Genomic DNA, 16,901 nt, shown 5'->3' on the forward strand with positions numbered 1-16,901 from the left:
AAGGTCCTGGCAACTAAAGCCTATTGTAATCTGGCCCTCTCTCTTCCAGCCTCCCTGCCTATACCCTTCCCAACATGCTCAGCCTTGGCCTATCCAAACCCACATGGGTTTCCAGATCTCTCTCTCCAGTGGTCTTGCCTTGCCTTCATGGGGCCTTGATGGATCATCTCCCTTAGGAAGCCAAGAAAAATGGGCCATATCCTACTCAGTATAGAGGTGGGAATAGACTGTAGGGGAGGATGGGGTCAGGTAGCGAGAAGGACCTTTTGGAGGATTAGGGTCTTATTTTCCTAGGCTACTAATTCCTTCTCAGCCTAATTTTGTCCTCTGCCTATAGGATCAGACCCTGTGGTCCAGGTATGCCTAGAATCTCAGCACTTGGGTAGGGATAAGGGAGAGGTAGGAGGCTATGAGTTGGAGGCTAACCAGGGCTACATAGTGAGACTCTGCCAAAAAGGAAAATAAGGGGTTGGGTCTGGCTGGAGAGATGGCTCAGTGGTTGAGATCGTTTGTTACCTTTGCAGAGGATCGGGGTTCAGTTCTCGGTACCCACATGATGGGCCACAGCCATCCATAACTCCTGTTGTGAGGACCTGACACCTTCTTCTGTCTTCTGTGGGCACCAGGCATGCATGTGGTGCACATATATACATCAGTAAAACACTCATACAGATAAAATAAGAAAAAATTAAAAAGATTTGTAAAAAAAGAAAAAAGGGGCCAAAGATGTGGCTCAGTTGGTAGAGTGCTTGCCTACCATGTACAAGGCCTTTGGCGAAACCCTTAGCACCATATAACCTGGGCTTGGTCGCACACAGCTAGGAGGTAGAGACGGGAGAATCATGAGATCAAGGTTATCCTTGGCTGCATCACCAGCTTGAGGCCTGTGTGGGCTAGAGACTCTGTCAAAAGAAAGGGAGAAGAGAGAAGTGGGGATATAATTAGAAAAAGGCGGAAAGAGAAGCTCGGATCCCGTGATGACTCTGGGAGAACGACAAGGGCCCCATGTCTGGATGGACACTGTTGTTACCTCCTGCAGCCCTCGCTCCCTCAGCTCCTTCATAACCACACGGTAGCCTGTGAATGGCAGTCACTGGCCCTGAATGTCTGGGCTGCAAGCATGCACAGGGCCTGGAAAGCAAGAAGTTTGTGGCTGAAAGCAGTGAGCTTACACTCTGCCTACAGATCCCTACAACCACCCTGGGAGGCACGGGGGGCTAGTTCAGGCTGGGCAGCGTGTGAGTGCGTGCCTGCGTGCGTGCATATGTGTGTGTGTGTGTGTGCGTGCGCGCGTGCGTGCATGTGTGTGAGAGACAGAGAGAAAGAGAGAGACAGACACAGACACACACAGAGAGACAGAGAGAGACAGAGACAGAGAGACAGGATTTGAATCGAGACCTGACCCCCAGCCAGCACCCTTCCTTCCTCCACTATGCAGAGAACAGCACAAAGGACCACACACACACACACACACACACACACACACACACACACACACACACCCTGGGTCACAGATGCTGAACTCTACTTTCAGAAGCTGGCAGCAGGTGCTGGGACTACAGGGCATCTGATGCCCAACTGGACTGTGGTGCTGAGTCTGGAGCATCCAGGTGCCTGGGTTCAATTAGTACCTGCTCCTAACCTGGGCTCCAAGCTCCCTCTGGGAGGAAACGGGTGTACTCTGTAGGTCCCTGCCAGAGCTCAGAGCTGGTAGCAAGATAGGGGCAGTGCGTGCATAAAGATGCAATCAAGCTCGGGAGGGACCCTTTCCATCTCTGCTAAGCAGGACTGGCCTTCTCCTGCCCACACGGATGGGCTGTCACATGGGCTCAGCATCTCCAGGGACTGTGTAGTCCCTGGAGCCATAGTTCGTAGCTCAGAGAACTGACCCTGGCAATGCTGGTCCCCACTCTTTTACCCTTCTTGCCCAAAACTCTACATATGTATCAAGCTTCAGGGTCTTCATCCCCAGACCATACTCCCCCCACCCCTGCCACCTTCCTGAAAAATTATGGGAAAAGATCTCAGACCAGCACCTGGCAGACACGTAAGAGGCAATGCCCTCTATTGTGATTATGAGAAGTTCCTGTGACTCTGGCGCATCCGTGGGTACTTCAGAGCCGCCGGGCCTGCTAGGACCCCTGCTGAGTCCCCTGCCTGGGTTGGAAACCCTGCCTCCTTGGGAGGGAGCTCTGAATTGCAGTGCTCCTGCCAACCCCTCCCTCCTGGCTTGGCAGCCTGAAGACAAAGCTGGCCAAAAATATTTGTGTGGGTGGCGGAAAGTTAACTTTTCCGCCTCTCTCTTCTTTCCTGGAAACCGTGGCCACTGTTAAATACAGCAAAACAGAAGCAGGGAAGATGGAGCAGGCGAGGCCCCCACAGGGAGTCAGAGAGCTCTGCCCCCGCCCTTCACCCACTCCCGCTGCCTCCTGCCATCTGGTTCTGTGACAGGGTAGGGGTGGGTGGCTCTGAGTACTGAAACTCATGGATCTGTGATGCCAGAGTCCCGTGGTCCTTCTAGCGCTGGCTGCCTGAGTTGCACTGTGCCCTTGGGGAAAACTGCCTCCAGAGGGTCGGAGGCGTCTGGTCAGGCTCACACAGGTCCCCTTCCTGAGAGTCAAAGGCCTTTGACTTCAGTGGCAGGAGTCTGGCATCTGTTGGTAAGCAAGCAAGGTCTTGGGGAGGAGTGAAGATCTGAGGCCACCTTCACCAGGTTTGAGGTCCAGCCCCAGGATCAAGGTGTCAAAGCAAGGTGTGATTCCTAACTGGGTCACTTCATTTAGTGGATTCTCTCTTTCCCTCCCTGTAGGATGAGCTATGAAGCATCTGTCTGGTGCTTGCCTAAGTGAACACCCAGGAGGGAGTGGATGCCCAGTCCTGGGGGCTCCCTTCTTCCCAGGCCCCGCTGACAGGTGCTTGGTTCTCTCTATGATCAGGACTCATGTTTGCCTTCCCCTGCTTGGCTCTGACCTACCAGAGGGTCTGGTAATGCACTTATTCCCCAGACTGCCTACCAGTCTCTCCTGGCACAGCCCCAGTCAGAGGCCAGCAGCTCAACCCAGACTACTACAGACGAGATGACTGGCCTCCGCCCGGACTAGAGGCCTCCGGGCCATGGGTGGTAGGGCTCGGCCACATTGTCATCAAGCCAGTAGCCTTCCATAAATCCTCACCAGCCAGGCATAGTCAGTACATGAGTATATGCATGCACGAGTCCTCTAGCTATTTCCGAATAGAGAGTTCACATGGCTAAGCTGTGGTAGACGGTGTCTTTCTACAACATCCACTCACTACAAGGGTGCCCACAAGTGTAACTGGCAATGTGCCCTGCCTCAAGGGCTGTCCGCTCAACTGAAAATGGCTTCTTCATATCAGACTCTGTATCTCCTCAAATGATTTCCAAACTGTTATCCCCACCGTGGGACTCTCTCCTGCTTTCTGGGACCCCACCTGGACCTGCGCACTGCACATCTTCCCTGGGAATCTAAGCATCAAACACCTCCCTGTTCCACCAAACACCTGTACCTTCCAGTTTGTTTCTATCCTCCACGAACACAGTCATGTGTCCTCAGAGCCAGGGACCTGCGTGGCACCCCATATTCTTCCCCCTTCTCTACGCCCACCGTCCATCTGCCAAGCTCTTCTGCCCGAGTATCCTCCATTCATCCCCTCCTCCTCCGCCCTTAGAGAAAGCTTCCGCCCTCTGCTAATTATCATTTGTAACACTTATAAATAATTCTACTATTATCACTATTTTTCATTATCATTCACAGTGCTACCTAATATAGCGGTTCTCAATCTGTACCTCTTTGGTGGTCGAAGGACCATTTCACAGGGGTTGTCTAAGATCATCAGAAAGCACAGAAATTTATTTATATTATGATTCATAACAGTAGCAAAATTACAGTTATGAAGCAGCAATGAGGCAATTTTATGGTTGGGGGTCATCACAACATGAAGAAACTATATTAAAGAGCCCCAGCCTTAGGAGGATTGAGAATCACTGCTCTCACAAATATCAAAACTTCATGAGCTAGAACACCATACCTCCATCTATGCTATGTGTCTCTTAACGATACCTGAAGTAGAACAGGGGCCTGCCTGATAAATGTTTGTGGGTTGAAAGAGCAACCCACATAAGTTAAGTGATGGCTCAGAAAGTGGGCTCGGTGCTCTGCATCCGTTTTTTCATAGAACCCTTGGCACGATTAAATTAGAGTTGATCCCTCATCCAAAGTGCTTGGGACCAGAAGTGTTTCAAATTTTAGACTCTTTTAGGTTTTTGGAAAATTTGCATATGCATAATGAGATAGCTTTGGGGATGAGAAGCCAAGTCTAAAATTAAGTTTACTTTCTGTTTCATACATATCATATACCCAGCCTGAAGGCCATTTTACATGAGGCTTTTTTCTGTTAACTGTACCTTATGTTTTTTGTGACTTAGTCCCCAAGTCCAGGATGGGATTGGGACTGGTGGCTGCATGATGGTGCTCAGAAAGTTTTGGGTTTTGGGTTTTCAAATTCTGGGGTGTTCAAGCTAGATTACAATGTCCATCTTACAAATGGGGAGTGGGAGACTCCAAAACCAACACATATGTGGTAGAGTTGGATCCTCGCTCAAAGTCTGGGCACACATAAGCAAGCCATTGTGTTGGCTCTTTTTTTGTTTGTTTGTTTGTTTTCATTTGTTTGTTTTGAGACAGATTTTCTCTTTCTCTTTAGCTTTAGAGCCTGTCCCAGAACTAACTCTTGTAGACCAGACTAGCCTCAAACTCACAGAGATCTGCTTGCCTCTGCCTCCCAAGTGCTGGGATTAAAGGCATGTGCTACCACCTCCTGGCAAATTTTCTTTTGTGTGTGTTGACTCTTATAACCAGCTGTGTACCCTACTTGTGTCCCCCACCCCACTGTCCCTGTGATTCTTGTGGTGTGTGTACCTTTGGTGGGATGTGAAAGAATTCTTTTTACATGGTGCTCACAAGTGCTTTAAAATAACGAGATATTTATTTAACATGCACAGGGAAGAGAATGACTTGGCACTGTATGCTTGTGGTTTTCCTGCAATTATTGCTCAAGATAATTCTAAAGTAATAGAAATTATGTTATTTAAAGTGGATTGAAGGGAAACATTAAGTAAATAAATGTCAGGTAGCCTAAGGATAGGGCGTGAATGGCACACTACAAGGTCGGACATCCGGGAACACTTTCCTGTGGAGGAGTGGGAATTGTACCCCAGATCCCACCCAGCTCTCCAGGTACCCAGGAGTAGACAGGTCTCAGGGATTCCATTCAGTACACTCAGTAGCTCTCTGATGTGTGGTATCGTCTCTTCCTATACAGATAGATCGCTCTGAAGGGCCCTACATAGCAGAGCTCAGGAGGGTAGGAAGTGTTGGAGGACTCCATCTTCCCCCAGCCCAGACAGGACTTGTCTCGTCCCTCACCTGGACCTCACTCCAGCCCTGTGCAGCAGCAGCAGAAAGTGACTCTGCAGAGAACCCAAGGAGGCCTCGAGAGGAGTGAGGAGCAGTATTCACACGGCCACCTACCCTGCTCCGGGGAGCTGCTGCTTTGTGCTACCAAGGAGAGGGCCATAATGCTGGGCCCTCACTTCCCACCCCCAACCCTTGGACCCAGTGAGGGGAGGCCTGCCCCTTGCACCTTCCAGATCCCGGATGGGAGCTACAGGTGCCTGGCTCTGGAAGCTGAGGAGAGCAGCAGTGAAGATGGCCAGCAGGGAGAGGTGAGGCTTGCGGACCTGGAAGAAGATGTGGCCAGCAGACACAGAGCCAGCCATGGCACGCCACAGCTATCCAGAGCCTCAGACGTAATCCAGCCATCCAGCTGTTCCAGGGAGGCACGAGGTGGGTACCAGCACGGTGACAGGACCAGCCACGACTGGGACGTGGTACAGGCCCGGAAAGTGATGACAGTCGGTGACAGCATCAGCCCCGGGTCCAGGGTGGCCCAGAAACCAGGTAAGCTTATTTCCCTTCTCCCTAGGGTCATAGAGAACCCCACAGGCTCTTAATCAGGGACTTTTAAAGCATGCTTTCCTAGGCTGTTTGACAATGATCACAAGTCTTCCAGCTGTCCGGATCTCCAGCTGTGGGAGGGGGCACCTGGGCAGTTCCAGCTCTTTGTCAAGGAGAAGGCACCAATAGAAAGTCCATCTTTCACTTGGTTGACAAAAATCTCACTCGCCCCTCTCACCTGCCCTTTAACCATCGTAGCAAGTGGCTGTGAAGTCCCAAGTGACTGGCCCTGGGGAAAGACCCTTCATTAAACCTCCGAGCTCAGTGGCAGCTCTAGACAAACACCCTGACAGAGAGGCCATTGCCTCCCAGGTGCTGGCAGGGTAGAGACTGAAGCCTTCCATGTAAGATGACCTCAGTGGGGAAACTGAGACTCAAGAGTAGGAGAGTGTGCCTCCGGGTCCCTCAGCATATTGCTGGCTGAGCTAGGCAAAGGGTCCTTTCTCAGACCTCAGTTCTCCATCTGTCAGAGATGAATGACAAAGGCAGAAGCCTTGTCACCTGGATTGTAACAAGCGTCAGTGACAGCTTGTGGAGGGAGGAGGATCATTTTCTCCCGGGGGGGGGGGGAGAGCTGTGAGAGCTGGAGTGTGCAGGGCAGACAGGATAGGCAAGGGAATCCGCTTCGAATCGCCTCCACTGCTGGCCAGTGCCAATGGAAACGCCGTAGTGGGTTCACACTGCGGGTGGGGTTGGCAGTGAGCTGAGCCACCATCTGCCCAGGCAGGAGAGCTGCTGCCAGCAGGTCCCTAGGGTGCAGAGTGTGTGTGGGACAGTCCTGGGAGGGCTTGTGCGTCAAGAGAGTGAAGGAGCACTTCATTTCTCTGCAGGCGTTGCTGACGTCAGAGCTGGCACTTCACCAGCCTTCTCACCCACTCTGCTCTCGGCAATAATTCTCTCCAGGCTCTGATCATCTCATTTGGTCACAGTCTCTGCCCAGGCATGGGTTATACAGAGAGCTGGGCAGGAGCAGTGAGGGGCCAGCCGAGCCTCTAAACAGGGAGGAGGACCTCAGAGTCAGCCTGAGTATGAATGAACCTGAGGACCATTGTCACTTGTTCCCTCCCCTTTCCTGGGCCACAGCTGGGTCAGGAGGCAGGGGTGATGGTGACGGGTACCATCAGCCCAGTGCTCAGTAGTCAAGCCCTAGCAAGTCCCTTTGGTGAGCTCATTATTTTTTTTCCATCTGTGAAAATAGAATAAAAACAGGAGCTGTTGAAAGGGTGCCATGATTTTAGCTGTAGCTATGTTTTGGAAAATTTACAATGCTCTGGGTAGGTGTGTAAAGTGAAATGGAAGCGATCATTACTGGCTGAACAGCATAACTGCCGTTGGGCGAGCGCCGTGCAGAGGCTGCTGTGCTAACAGCTTCTGTGTATGGCTTCCTGCAGTCTCGCAGCAGAGCCCATTACGTGGATGAAAGATGGCGGCTCAGCTGTGTAAGTGACTTGTCCAGGATGTGACGAGCATGCTCATCCATGGTTGTATGGCTAAGGGCCTTGGGCTATCAGCTATGATTCTGTTCTGAAATCGTGCTTTCTGCAGATGCCCTGGAATGGTACAGGTGGGATGGAGAGGAGAGAAGATCACTTTTAATGACCTTGTTGGCATCTCGCAGGCTATGGGTCATTTGGTGGGATCTCACTCTCTGTCTTACTGTAGCTTTCCAAAGAAGGGCAGGTGAGACAGTGGAGACTCAGAGATTCAAGTCATCTGTCCAAGATGCACAGCCATTGTCAGCCCTGAGACTTGGTGCATCCTTTTCAGGAACAGCCCAATTCATTTGTCTCTTTATGGTCCATCCAGTTGTTCTGAGCATTCCAGGGACAAAGGGGTCAGGAGTGGCCTCAGGAGGAGAGAAAGGAGGGAGAGGTAAGACTTCTCAAAGGAAGCTGGGTCTTGCTAAGAAGTGGAAATCTGGGTGGTCTTGGATCAAGTCTCAGTGGTCTTCCTACTCCCTGGGGATGGGGAGTGGCAGGTCCCTTCCCTCTGCCTGGAGAGTCTGAGGGAAGAAGCCTGGGAAGCTGCCAGGTTATTAGCAGCTGAGGGCTTCCTCTCCAAGCTTCCTCTCATTACAGAGTGGATTATAAGCATCTTCAGACAATCACACCCATCCTTCCGCTATAAAACCTGACTTTCTGGAGTGCTGCCTGGCAGACTGAAGTCCAAGCCATTCATCTTCTGCCTGGGGCACCTTGCAGACCTTTATTTGGGATCAGTGGTACCAGCTGAGCTGGGCAGAGCAAGGCCTTTGGCAAGCAAGAAGGGGCTGTAGCCTCACATTCAGGTTCTGTGTCACCGGTGGCTGAGAGAAGTCTGATATAGGGAAGCGACCAGGCTTCTGCCAAGTACTAGATGGTCCACGAAAGAGCTCTCCTCTGTAGCCATCTCTCCACACGGTCTCAGTCGACTGTACCTGACAGGGGATCAAGTCTGCTGTGTCGATGGCTACAGTAGGAGAGAAACCGAAAACGACAAGTGTACAAAGTCACCCAGTAAATTGGTAGCAAAATCAAAGGCTGCAACCCCAGGCTTCTCTTTTCAGATGCTAGGCTCTGTGTTGAATGTTTTATATAGATTACTTCACTGCACCCCCTGAATAGCCTTACGGAATTCAGATTTGCCACTGCTGTCTCCTCTTCTTCTTCCTCCTCCTCTCCCTCTTCTCTCCTTTTATTTTGAAGCAGTTTTGCTAAGTAACCTCGCTGTCCTGAAATTTGCCAAGGAACTTGTGCTGACCTTGAACTGCTGCCTCTCCCCTGTCGGGGTGACAAAGTGTGTCTTCCACACCCAGTTCTGTTCTTTTCTTATCTTTGTTTTACAGGTGAGGAAACTAGGCTCACAGAATTTAAGAGAATTGCCACATTGCAGTCCGACGGCCTGTAGGTGGAGAAGTTGAGATTTGAACCCTGTGAGGTCTTGGACCCATGCTTCTAAATCCTCTTTCTGCTGCTTTGTTTCCATGGAGACAAGGAAGCAGGCTGTGTTCTTCCACCCACCTGGGGCTGGAAAATGGTTGTTCAGGCTCTGAGAGTGGGTGGGCGACCCAGCCAAGTCGCATTCCTCTTCTTCAGATGTAACAGGGAGACCTGGGAGCCACTGCCGACCCAGCTTCTCCTTTGCAAGTGGTCATTTGCTGGGGAGGGCGACCTAGAGGATTCTGGGTCTTTGCCACTCTAATAGATACTACCTGGAGCCTCAGATGGGGAGGAGAATGGGGGTATGGGTCTAGAAGGCAAAGTGAGTCTACCCTGGCCACACCCATCTTGATCAAGCAGAGAAACATCTATTTTATTAGGCAGAGAGCTGACAGAGTCAGGTCAAGGTCAAGGAGCCTTGGTCAAAGCCCATGTCCCTTAGGCTTCTGGGAAAGAGCAGACAACACAGGAGGCTGGGAAGGGAACCCCACACCCTGGTGACTTTAATAAGAAGAGGACATTGAAGAGTACTGCATATAGGTTCACTTATACCTTCCTGTGCTGTTCGATCAAACTTACATACCACATACATCCATAAACACATGTGTACACCACAGTGTATACATACCACATTCTCGACAAACATTCGCCTATGTATGACCTTTTAAGTTTATACATGCGTGAATGCCATCAAACCCTGCACATATATGTGCAATGGGCAGACACTGGCATGCCCTCCCCCCAACAACCCCTCATCCCTCATATCACACGGTACATGTGGACAAGTGTCTCAGGTTTGTTTGTATGACTCCCATCCCGCTGCAGGTCATGCAGACACGGGTCTGTGTTGTCACACAAGAACAGTTTCCTGTAGACAAGGGTTAAACCATATCCCTTTCTCAGTCACAGCCTGTCCTCCAGGCACGGCCACTCTTGCACATCCACCATCAAACACCCACATGCAGGCAGAATCACTTTCTCTTCTCCTTTCTTTTTCCCATCTCTTTCTCTTTCGCAGCCACCCACACAGTAATCCTAGCCTCTCTGTCTTCCTCTCACCCACACACTCTGTTTCCTGGATTTCCACAGGCTGGGGTGTAGTCACCTCCCCAGTGCATGCACTAGAAGAAAGCAATCTCTTGCCTGGTGCCCTCGCTAGGGTAGTATCTTGTCCCCCACCCAACACAACAGGCAAAAGTGACCACAGATCTGGGAATGCCCTGAAGCCCACAAAGCCAGACAGAGGGATGGAAGGGGCCAGAATGGATTTATCTCCTCAGTCACCCAACCTCCTGCATCCAGACCATATCCACTGGGGACACGGTCAATCTTAGACCTGAACATCTTTGAGTCTGTGTTTTAGAGGACCTTGGTTGGGATGGGTGTACATCAGTATATTTCTAAGTTCCTTTATCAGAAACCTAAACACTGTTCTTGGGGACAAGTGACACTGGAGCCACTCTGGCTGAAAGAGTGTTCAACCAGTGTGGTCTTCCTTCAGACTTGCTGGGGATACAGAGGTGCTTGTTAACCAAGCCCACCAGCGGCTCCCCACGGGATCTGCACTGGAATGTGAGTCTCTGGACTTTCAACAGCTGTGTGTGTGCTGTTCCCAATGAAGCAGAGCGACAATTGCCATGGCCTCTGCTGAGCTCAGCCTAAACCGTGTTAGGGAATCAAAGCCACACGGCATCTCTGCCCTTATTGCTGATAGCTCATTAAGTCGGGGGAGAGCAACGGGCTGGCGACAACCCGCCTCAGGAACAACCCTACTGAGGAAGAGAGTTACTCTAGTTTCTGGGTTGAGACAAGTCGGCTGGGGGTGTCATGGTTATCACTTGAGGGGACAGAATCTCAAAGACAGATTTTAAAGGAGGGTAGTAGGGGGAGGGAAAGAGAAAGTGGCAAAGAGATGGCGGCGCATGGAAAAACCGAGTGAGAAAAAAATGTAAGGGCAGAACGGCAGACCTAGAGATGCCAGTAAGATGAGGAAACAGAGGGGCAGGGGAAGCGGAAAGTGAGATGAATAGTGAGGTAGAGAGGAAAGAGCCGGAGCTCCTGGAGGTGAGGTCGGCCACAGGGGATGGGGGTGTTGCACCCCGGGGGCTGGGCGGGGCTCGGGAGGGGCGGCGCTAGGGCCCAGGGGAGCGCACAGCAGGATAGCGGCGCCCGCCCAGCGCCCGCGGCTCCCGCTCCGGTCCCCTTCAGCCTCCAGCGGCCAGGACCTCGCTTCTGGCGCTGAGCGGGCGCCACCGCTGGGCGGGGTGCAGGGATCTCAGGGCGGGGCTCACGCTTGGACGTAGCCAGGTGAGCCAAGGCGGCGGCGCCCGGGAGCTCAGGGACGGTGTACTGCTGCTGGAGGTGAGTGGGGGGGCTTGGGGTTGGCGAGGCGCCCAGTGAGCCTCGCCCTTGCCACCTGCGCAGCTACTCGTTCCTCCCCGGAGGAGGTGGCACATCTGGTCTCCAGTCCCTGCACTCAGGGGGAGCTTTGCCAAGTTGCTTCTACAGAGCCTCAGTTTCCCCGTCTGTGCAGTGCAGGCTGGAGAGATCTCAGGGCTCTCCAGCAGCTCAGAAACCAGAGGACGCCCTGTCCCGGGGCGCTATCTTCCCCAGCTGTGTGAGTTTCAGCTGTGTGTCCCTTTCCGCAAGCCTGTCGATGTGGGGGGCATGCAGCCCCCAGGCTCAGCCATAGGCACCAGCCCTAGCTCTGAGACCCCGGCCGCTCTGGGAAATTCGGTTGCAAGACCCAGGGGCCTGAGGGTGAACCGACGTGGGCGCCTGCGGGGGCAGCAGAACCAACTGTGCCGGCGGACACCTCCATTTCCCGCGGGCCGAGTGGCGGGGCAGAGGGAGCTGCAGTAGTGCGGGTGCGCAGGGTAGCCACACCGCTATACAGCTGGGACCTCCAGGGCCCAATCCCACCTGGGGAAATCAAGACCTTTATAAAGTGCCCCTAGGGACTCCTGAGCCATCCTCACCGCACTGATTTACTACTCCCCCTTTCGCTTAATTATCGGAAAGGGCCGGCTCTTTTCTGACACTGCGCTGTGGAAAGAGGGGAGGGGGAAGCTCCCGCCTAGGGCATTGGAAAGACCTCTGAGGAGGAATCTAGGGGAAAAGTCTCCACGTTCTCCCTCAACCCCAAGTTCTGGTCCTAAATCTAGGTGAAGATAAGGACCCCTGTGTTCCATCCCATCTGGGTGTTTTAGAAGCTGAGTAACAGCTGAGTGAGAAGCCGCAGGTGGCATGTCCCCACTCCCACCGGTCCTAAGTGGCAGGTGGCCCTGCAGTGAACAGCCTTGTTGTAGGACCTTGGTGTATCCCTCCCTTCTCCAGATCTCAGAGAGGTAGGTGGGTGGGCCCTGAGGGGGCAACTGTGTTACAAATCCAAGTACCACGGTGGCCCTAGGCACAGTCAGGATGTCCCACCCTTGCTGCTTTGGCAAGACGGGGATGAAATCTGATGCCCGTCATGAGGAAAGGCTACAGTGGGGTGCCTTGCCTGTAGCCACCCTGCCCTGTCACTGACCCAGACATGCCCCCCCCCCCCCCCCCCCCCCGCCATGGGGGTGGGGAGACTGATGACTCTGCCCCCCCCCACGGGAAGCCAAAATCCCTGTCTGGAGTTGACCTGCTTTTGGATAGTTGTAGCATCATTAAGTTTGATGCTGGAAGAACTAACAGCAAATATTTGCTACTGGGCCACCAAGGCTTGCGGGCTCCAATTTTTAGCCTGTCCTCTCTTTGCAAGCCACACCCTATCTCTTGCACCCTTTAAACTAAGTTAAGACTGAGTCAGTATTTGTACAGGGAAAAAAAAAATAAGGCCTTTAACTCTTTCCCTCCCTGGCCTGTTGTTGACCCTCTACACTCTCTGGCAGGTAAGGTAGACGGTTTTCTTTGGTTGTGCCTGGTTTCTGGCTAGCAAGCTTTGCCCCCCACCTCATCACAATGAAGTTAGCCTATGGGCTCTCTTTAATGGACGCCTTAGCTCATCTCCATCTTCTGAGTAGGGGAGACTGAGGCCGGGGAAGGGAAGAGTTTGTTCAGATACTTCTGCAGGAAGGCTGCAGAGCTGGGGGGGGGGCGGGTGACACTTTAATAATAAATGGGAGGGGCACAGTGCCTTCGGGCATCTGGTGGAAGGGAAGAAACACAGGATGTCTTTCTCTGCCCCCTTCTCTACAGTCTTCAGGGCTGATTCCCAGAGGCCTGCTGGGTGGGAAGTTCATACTCCCGCACGTGCCCTACTACTAAGGCTGCCTTCCCACATGGCTAAACACACCTCCAGCTCAGGGGCCTGGCCTGGGAGGCACCTTTTCCTTCAGGGCAGCTCCTAGGCTTCCAGACATGAGCTCATCGGAGTAGTTGATGCCAGGAAGGGAGGGACTGAGGGGAAGCAGTCAGGGCTGCCCAGATCAGGATGCCATGGGCTCGAAGAAGTAGAGTGGGCACTGTTGTCAAAGACTTTCTAGCTCTGCCCCATTGTGATGAGGAAGCAGGGTTAAAACAGGCCAGCAGAGGCCAGCAAGCCGGGAGAGGATAGGAGCCAGGCTGTGTGCCCCAGCTATAGTGTCAGGCTGACCTTTGCTACCTGCTGCCTTGCCAAGTAACCTTAGTTAAATCCCTTGCCTTCCTGAGACCTCAGTAGCCCTGGCTAGCAACGAGGCGGGGAAGGGCACATAGGAACTAGGCTGGAGTAGAAAACCGATTCTGCACTCAGGGAGCTTGCTATACATTTGTATCTGCACATACACATGTATTTGCACATACATATGTATATATACAGTGTACATATGTGCACGCACACATATGGTTGGGCCTTTTTTGTTTGTTTTTTGAGACAGAGTCTCACTATATAGCTCATGCTAGTTTGGAACTACTTGCTATATAGCTCAGACTGGCACTGTGCTGTCTTACCCGGCTAGAAGCTAGAAGCGTTGCCTAAATTTTAAAATTAAATTTATTTACTTGTATGAGTGTGGGGGGACACATCATGTATGTGTGTGTGCAAATACACATGGTATGTGTTGGTACCATGTGGGTCCCAGGGACTGTACTCAGATCATCAGGCTTGGTGACAAGCACCTTTATCCGATGTACCATCTCAACACAGATGCTTTTATTTTAATTGAGAGAATAAGACAATAAAAAGGGAATGGGCAAATCAACAAGGTAATTTCACAAGGTGACGGAAGGGGGATTATAGCGTGGAAAGAAGCCTTCGTTGAGATGGAGAGCAAGCAAGAGGCTCCTTTTGGGGGTTACTGTGGCATGGAGGTCTGAATGGTATTTGAAGGGTGGTCAGGGCTTCTTGGAGGAAGCATGTCCAGAACGGGCCCCAGAGTCTTTGAAGGCACTGGTCTGGGTCTGGGAGGGTACTGCAGGGGATGGTGAGTATTCCCCCTCAGAGCTGGGTGCTGGTGGTGGGTGCTGGCTGCAGGTTGTACCTGCCCCCACCCCACTCCTGGCCTCCTGGGCTTTAAAATGCAGGCCATAGGAGTTGGTCTTGAGATCTGGCCAGAGGGAGGAGGGCTGATCTGCTTCTGGGGAGGCTCTTTGAGTTAGGCCAGTGTGTGTATAGCGCCCTTTGTGAACTCTCCCCAGACACTGGGGCTCAGTTGTTACTCCGTGTGACTGGAGGAGGAGTCGACATGACACAGCTCCCAGGCCTTGTAATTCCAGAGGCTTACCCAAAGCCCTTTTTCTGGAATGAACTCTTCACCGACTGGCTGCTGCCGACATTCCATCCCCCTGGGTTCATCTTTTCCATTCAGTTAGGCAGCCCACTGTAGGTCTGTGCTGACCCTGCCCTGTCCTGCCTTGTCCTCCACCTCCCTGGGTGCCACCGTCTGTCTCTGTGTCACCTGCTTCCCGAATGGCTGGCACCTGAATCTTGTGGTCAGTCTTTGGGGTTTCATTCCTGCCTGCCTGAGAGTTTGTAAGCACATTATGTAAGCCCTCTGGACTCCTGTTTTCTCATCTATAAAACGGAGACAATACTAGGCCTTGTCGTGTTATGAAAATGGAATCAGTAGATGGTGAATGCTGAAAAAATGAGCTACTACTTATTAATAGTACCTCCATGTTTTGATCGCCATTAAAATAGCAAGCCCTTGAGCAGGTGGCCTGTCGCCCAAGGCTCCTGAATCTCCATGTAAATTTCTTCTTGGTGTTTGGCCAGGGTGTTTTGGAGGTAGCAGGATGAACCAGCACAATGCATAGGACTGAGCGTCAGGGGTAGCTCACAGTCTAGTGGTCTTGAGCAGCCCTTTGCTTCCTTTAGGCTTCAGCTGTAAGGAATAAGCTGGAAGGATGGGAGGGAACTTAATTTGTAGAACCCCAAAGCATTGACTTGTAGTAAGAAAGAAACAGTTAGATGAAACCGTGGTTGGGACATGGTGGGCTGACATGAGACCCTTGTGTCTAGTCTAGAATAAGATCTCTTGGAATGAGCATGCTTCATAAATAAAAAAGCAGTTTATGAAATTTTTTTTTGTTACTGTGTTTCAAGAGCTCTATGAGACCAGCCTCACTGTTTTGTGAATGGAGCCTGAGGCATAGAGTGGCCAGTTCAGTGAGCACCAAAGACCGACTTCAAAGACCTCCAGCTTTACTACTACATGACATAGTCCAGAGAGGCCAACCCACCTTCTCCAGATCACACAGTGTGTCTCCTGATTTTCATTATCTCAGACCCTCAGGTCCTGGCAAGAGGAGTCTCCTGGGCTTTGGGGCCCAAGCCTCTGACATTGGCCTATGAGCCAGTTCCTTCTCCTTCCTTTCCTGCCCTTCTTCCTCGTGGGTAGGTAAAGTATGATTAAACATGCACTGTGGGTACAATGGGGAGGGGTAGCCCTGTCAGAGTGAGTGCGGTTAATGCTGAAGAGCTTGCAAGGATGTCAATGCCTGAGCTGTAACAACCGGTGCAGTCCGGCCTGCCCCAGCTCTGTACAGATAGGGAAACTGAGGTCACCACCCAGACAGTTGGAAACGCTTCATCCTTGGCCTCCTGTATTGTCTTCTGGGCTACTTAGGGCTTTTGGGCACCATGAAGAGCTAGGACACAGGGCCCTTTGAGATGGTGGGGTGGGGAGGGTACTGATGAAAAAATAGACTGTCATGTGCATAAGGGCCAGACGTGCCACCACCCAGCCTCTGGATGGTTGGCTTCCAGGGATCCAGCTGCTGGGCTCTTCTCAGGCCTCCCGCTGAGAGCCCCATCCACCTCCCCTGGCTCTGGGCCTGAATCCATCTGTGCCCAGCTCCGGCTCTTCTCCTCTCTCTCTCCCTCCAGCAATCCTCTTAGCATCCAGTCAGATGGTGCTCTCATTGAGCCTGGGTGGGCCCGAGGCTCAGCTGTTGACTTCTAGCTGTGCCAAGGAAGTCTGGTGTCACCGTGTACTGGTTTTGTGGCCTCACATGAGACCCTGTCCCTCTCTGGGCATTATACAATGATAGAAGAATCGGATGAGCAAAAGTTCTTCCTTTGCAGCTTTGAAGTCTTACCCGGGTTCCTTCTCTCAGGAAAACCTGGAGGGGTGTCATGGCCTGTAAAAGCCACTACACCTCAGAATGCGCAGGGCTATAGGGCCGAGGTCTCACCCCCAGTCATCTTGACAATACTGTTTTTGTTTGTTTGTTTGTTTTAGCAGCTTCTCTAGTTGAATGAGATTGCACAGTGCCAGGGAGGTGAAGGCTTTGCTGTAAGGGTGTGAAGAATTCACTCCTCTCTTCTTTTCTCCTGGTCAACAGATATTTATCCGACCCCAGTGGTAGTGTAGGCATGGGAGGTCACACAGCCAAAGTCCCTGCCCTGTTAGGGTGGAGCAGACCGATATTAAAACAAACAGTAATGGAATCTGATGAGTTCGAAGAATAGTCTGAGGACGCTATGGTGAGAATGTCACTCCCAGGGGTAGAGCATCTCACCACCTGCAAGCACCCC

General features: G+C 52.0%; 1 protein-coding gene across 8 annotated transcripts in view; it reads left to right on the plus strand.

The window, feature by feature from the left end:
• The window catches only part of Synpo (synaptopodin), a 53,897-nt gene that overhangs the window by 14,827 nt on the left and 22,169 nt on the right, over nt 1–16,901 (plus strand). For 2 of the 8 annotated variants that reach the window (XM_075968579.1, XM_075968578.1), the window contains one exon: nt 5,341–5,978. In XM_075968579.1, the coding sequence (XP_075824694.1) occupies nt 5,597–5,978 (382 nt within the window). In that variant the 5' untranslated portion in view covers nt 5,341–5,596. Of the gene's footprint in view, nt 1–5,340; nt 5,979–10,849; nt 11,315–12,813; nt 12,835–15,467; nt 15,759–16,901 lie in introns of those variants that run through there. The other 6 variants (XM_075968586.1, XM_075968584.1, XM_075968585.1 and 3 more) reach the window with 5 other exon arrangements.

The sequence above is a fragment of the Microtus pennsylvanicus genome, chromosome 4 (assembly GCF_037038515.1).
Source record: "Microtus pennsylvanicus isolate mMicPen1 chromosome 4, mMicPen1.hap1, whole genome shotgun sequence".
NCBI classification, from domain to species: Eukaryota; Metazoa; Chordata; class Mammalia; order Rodentia; family Cricetidae; genus Microtus; species Microtus pennsylvanicus.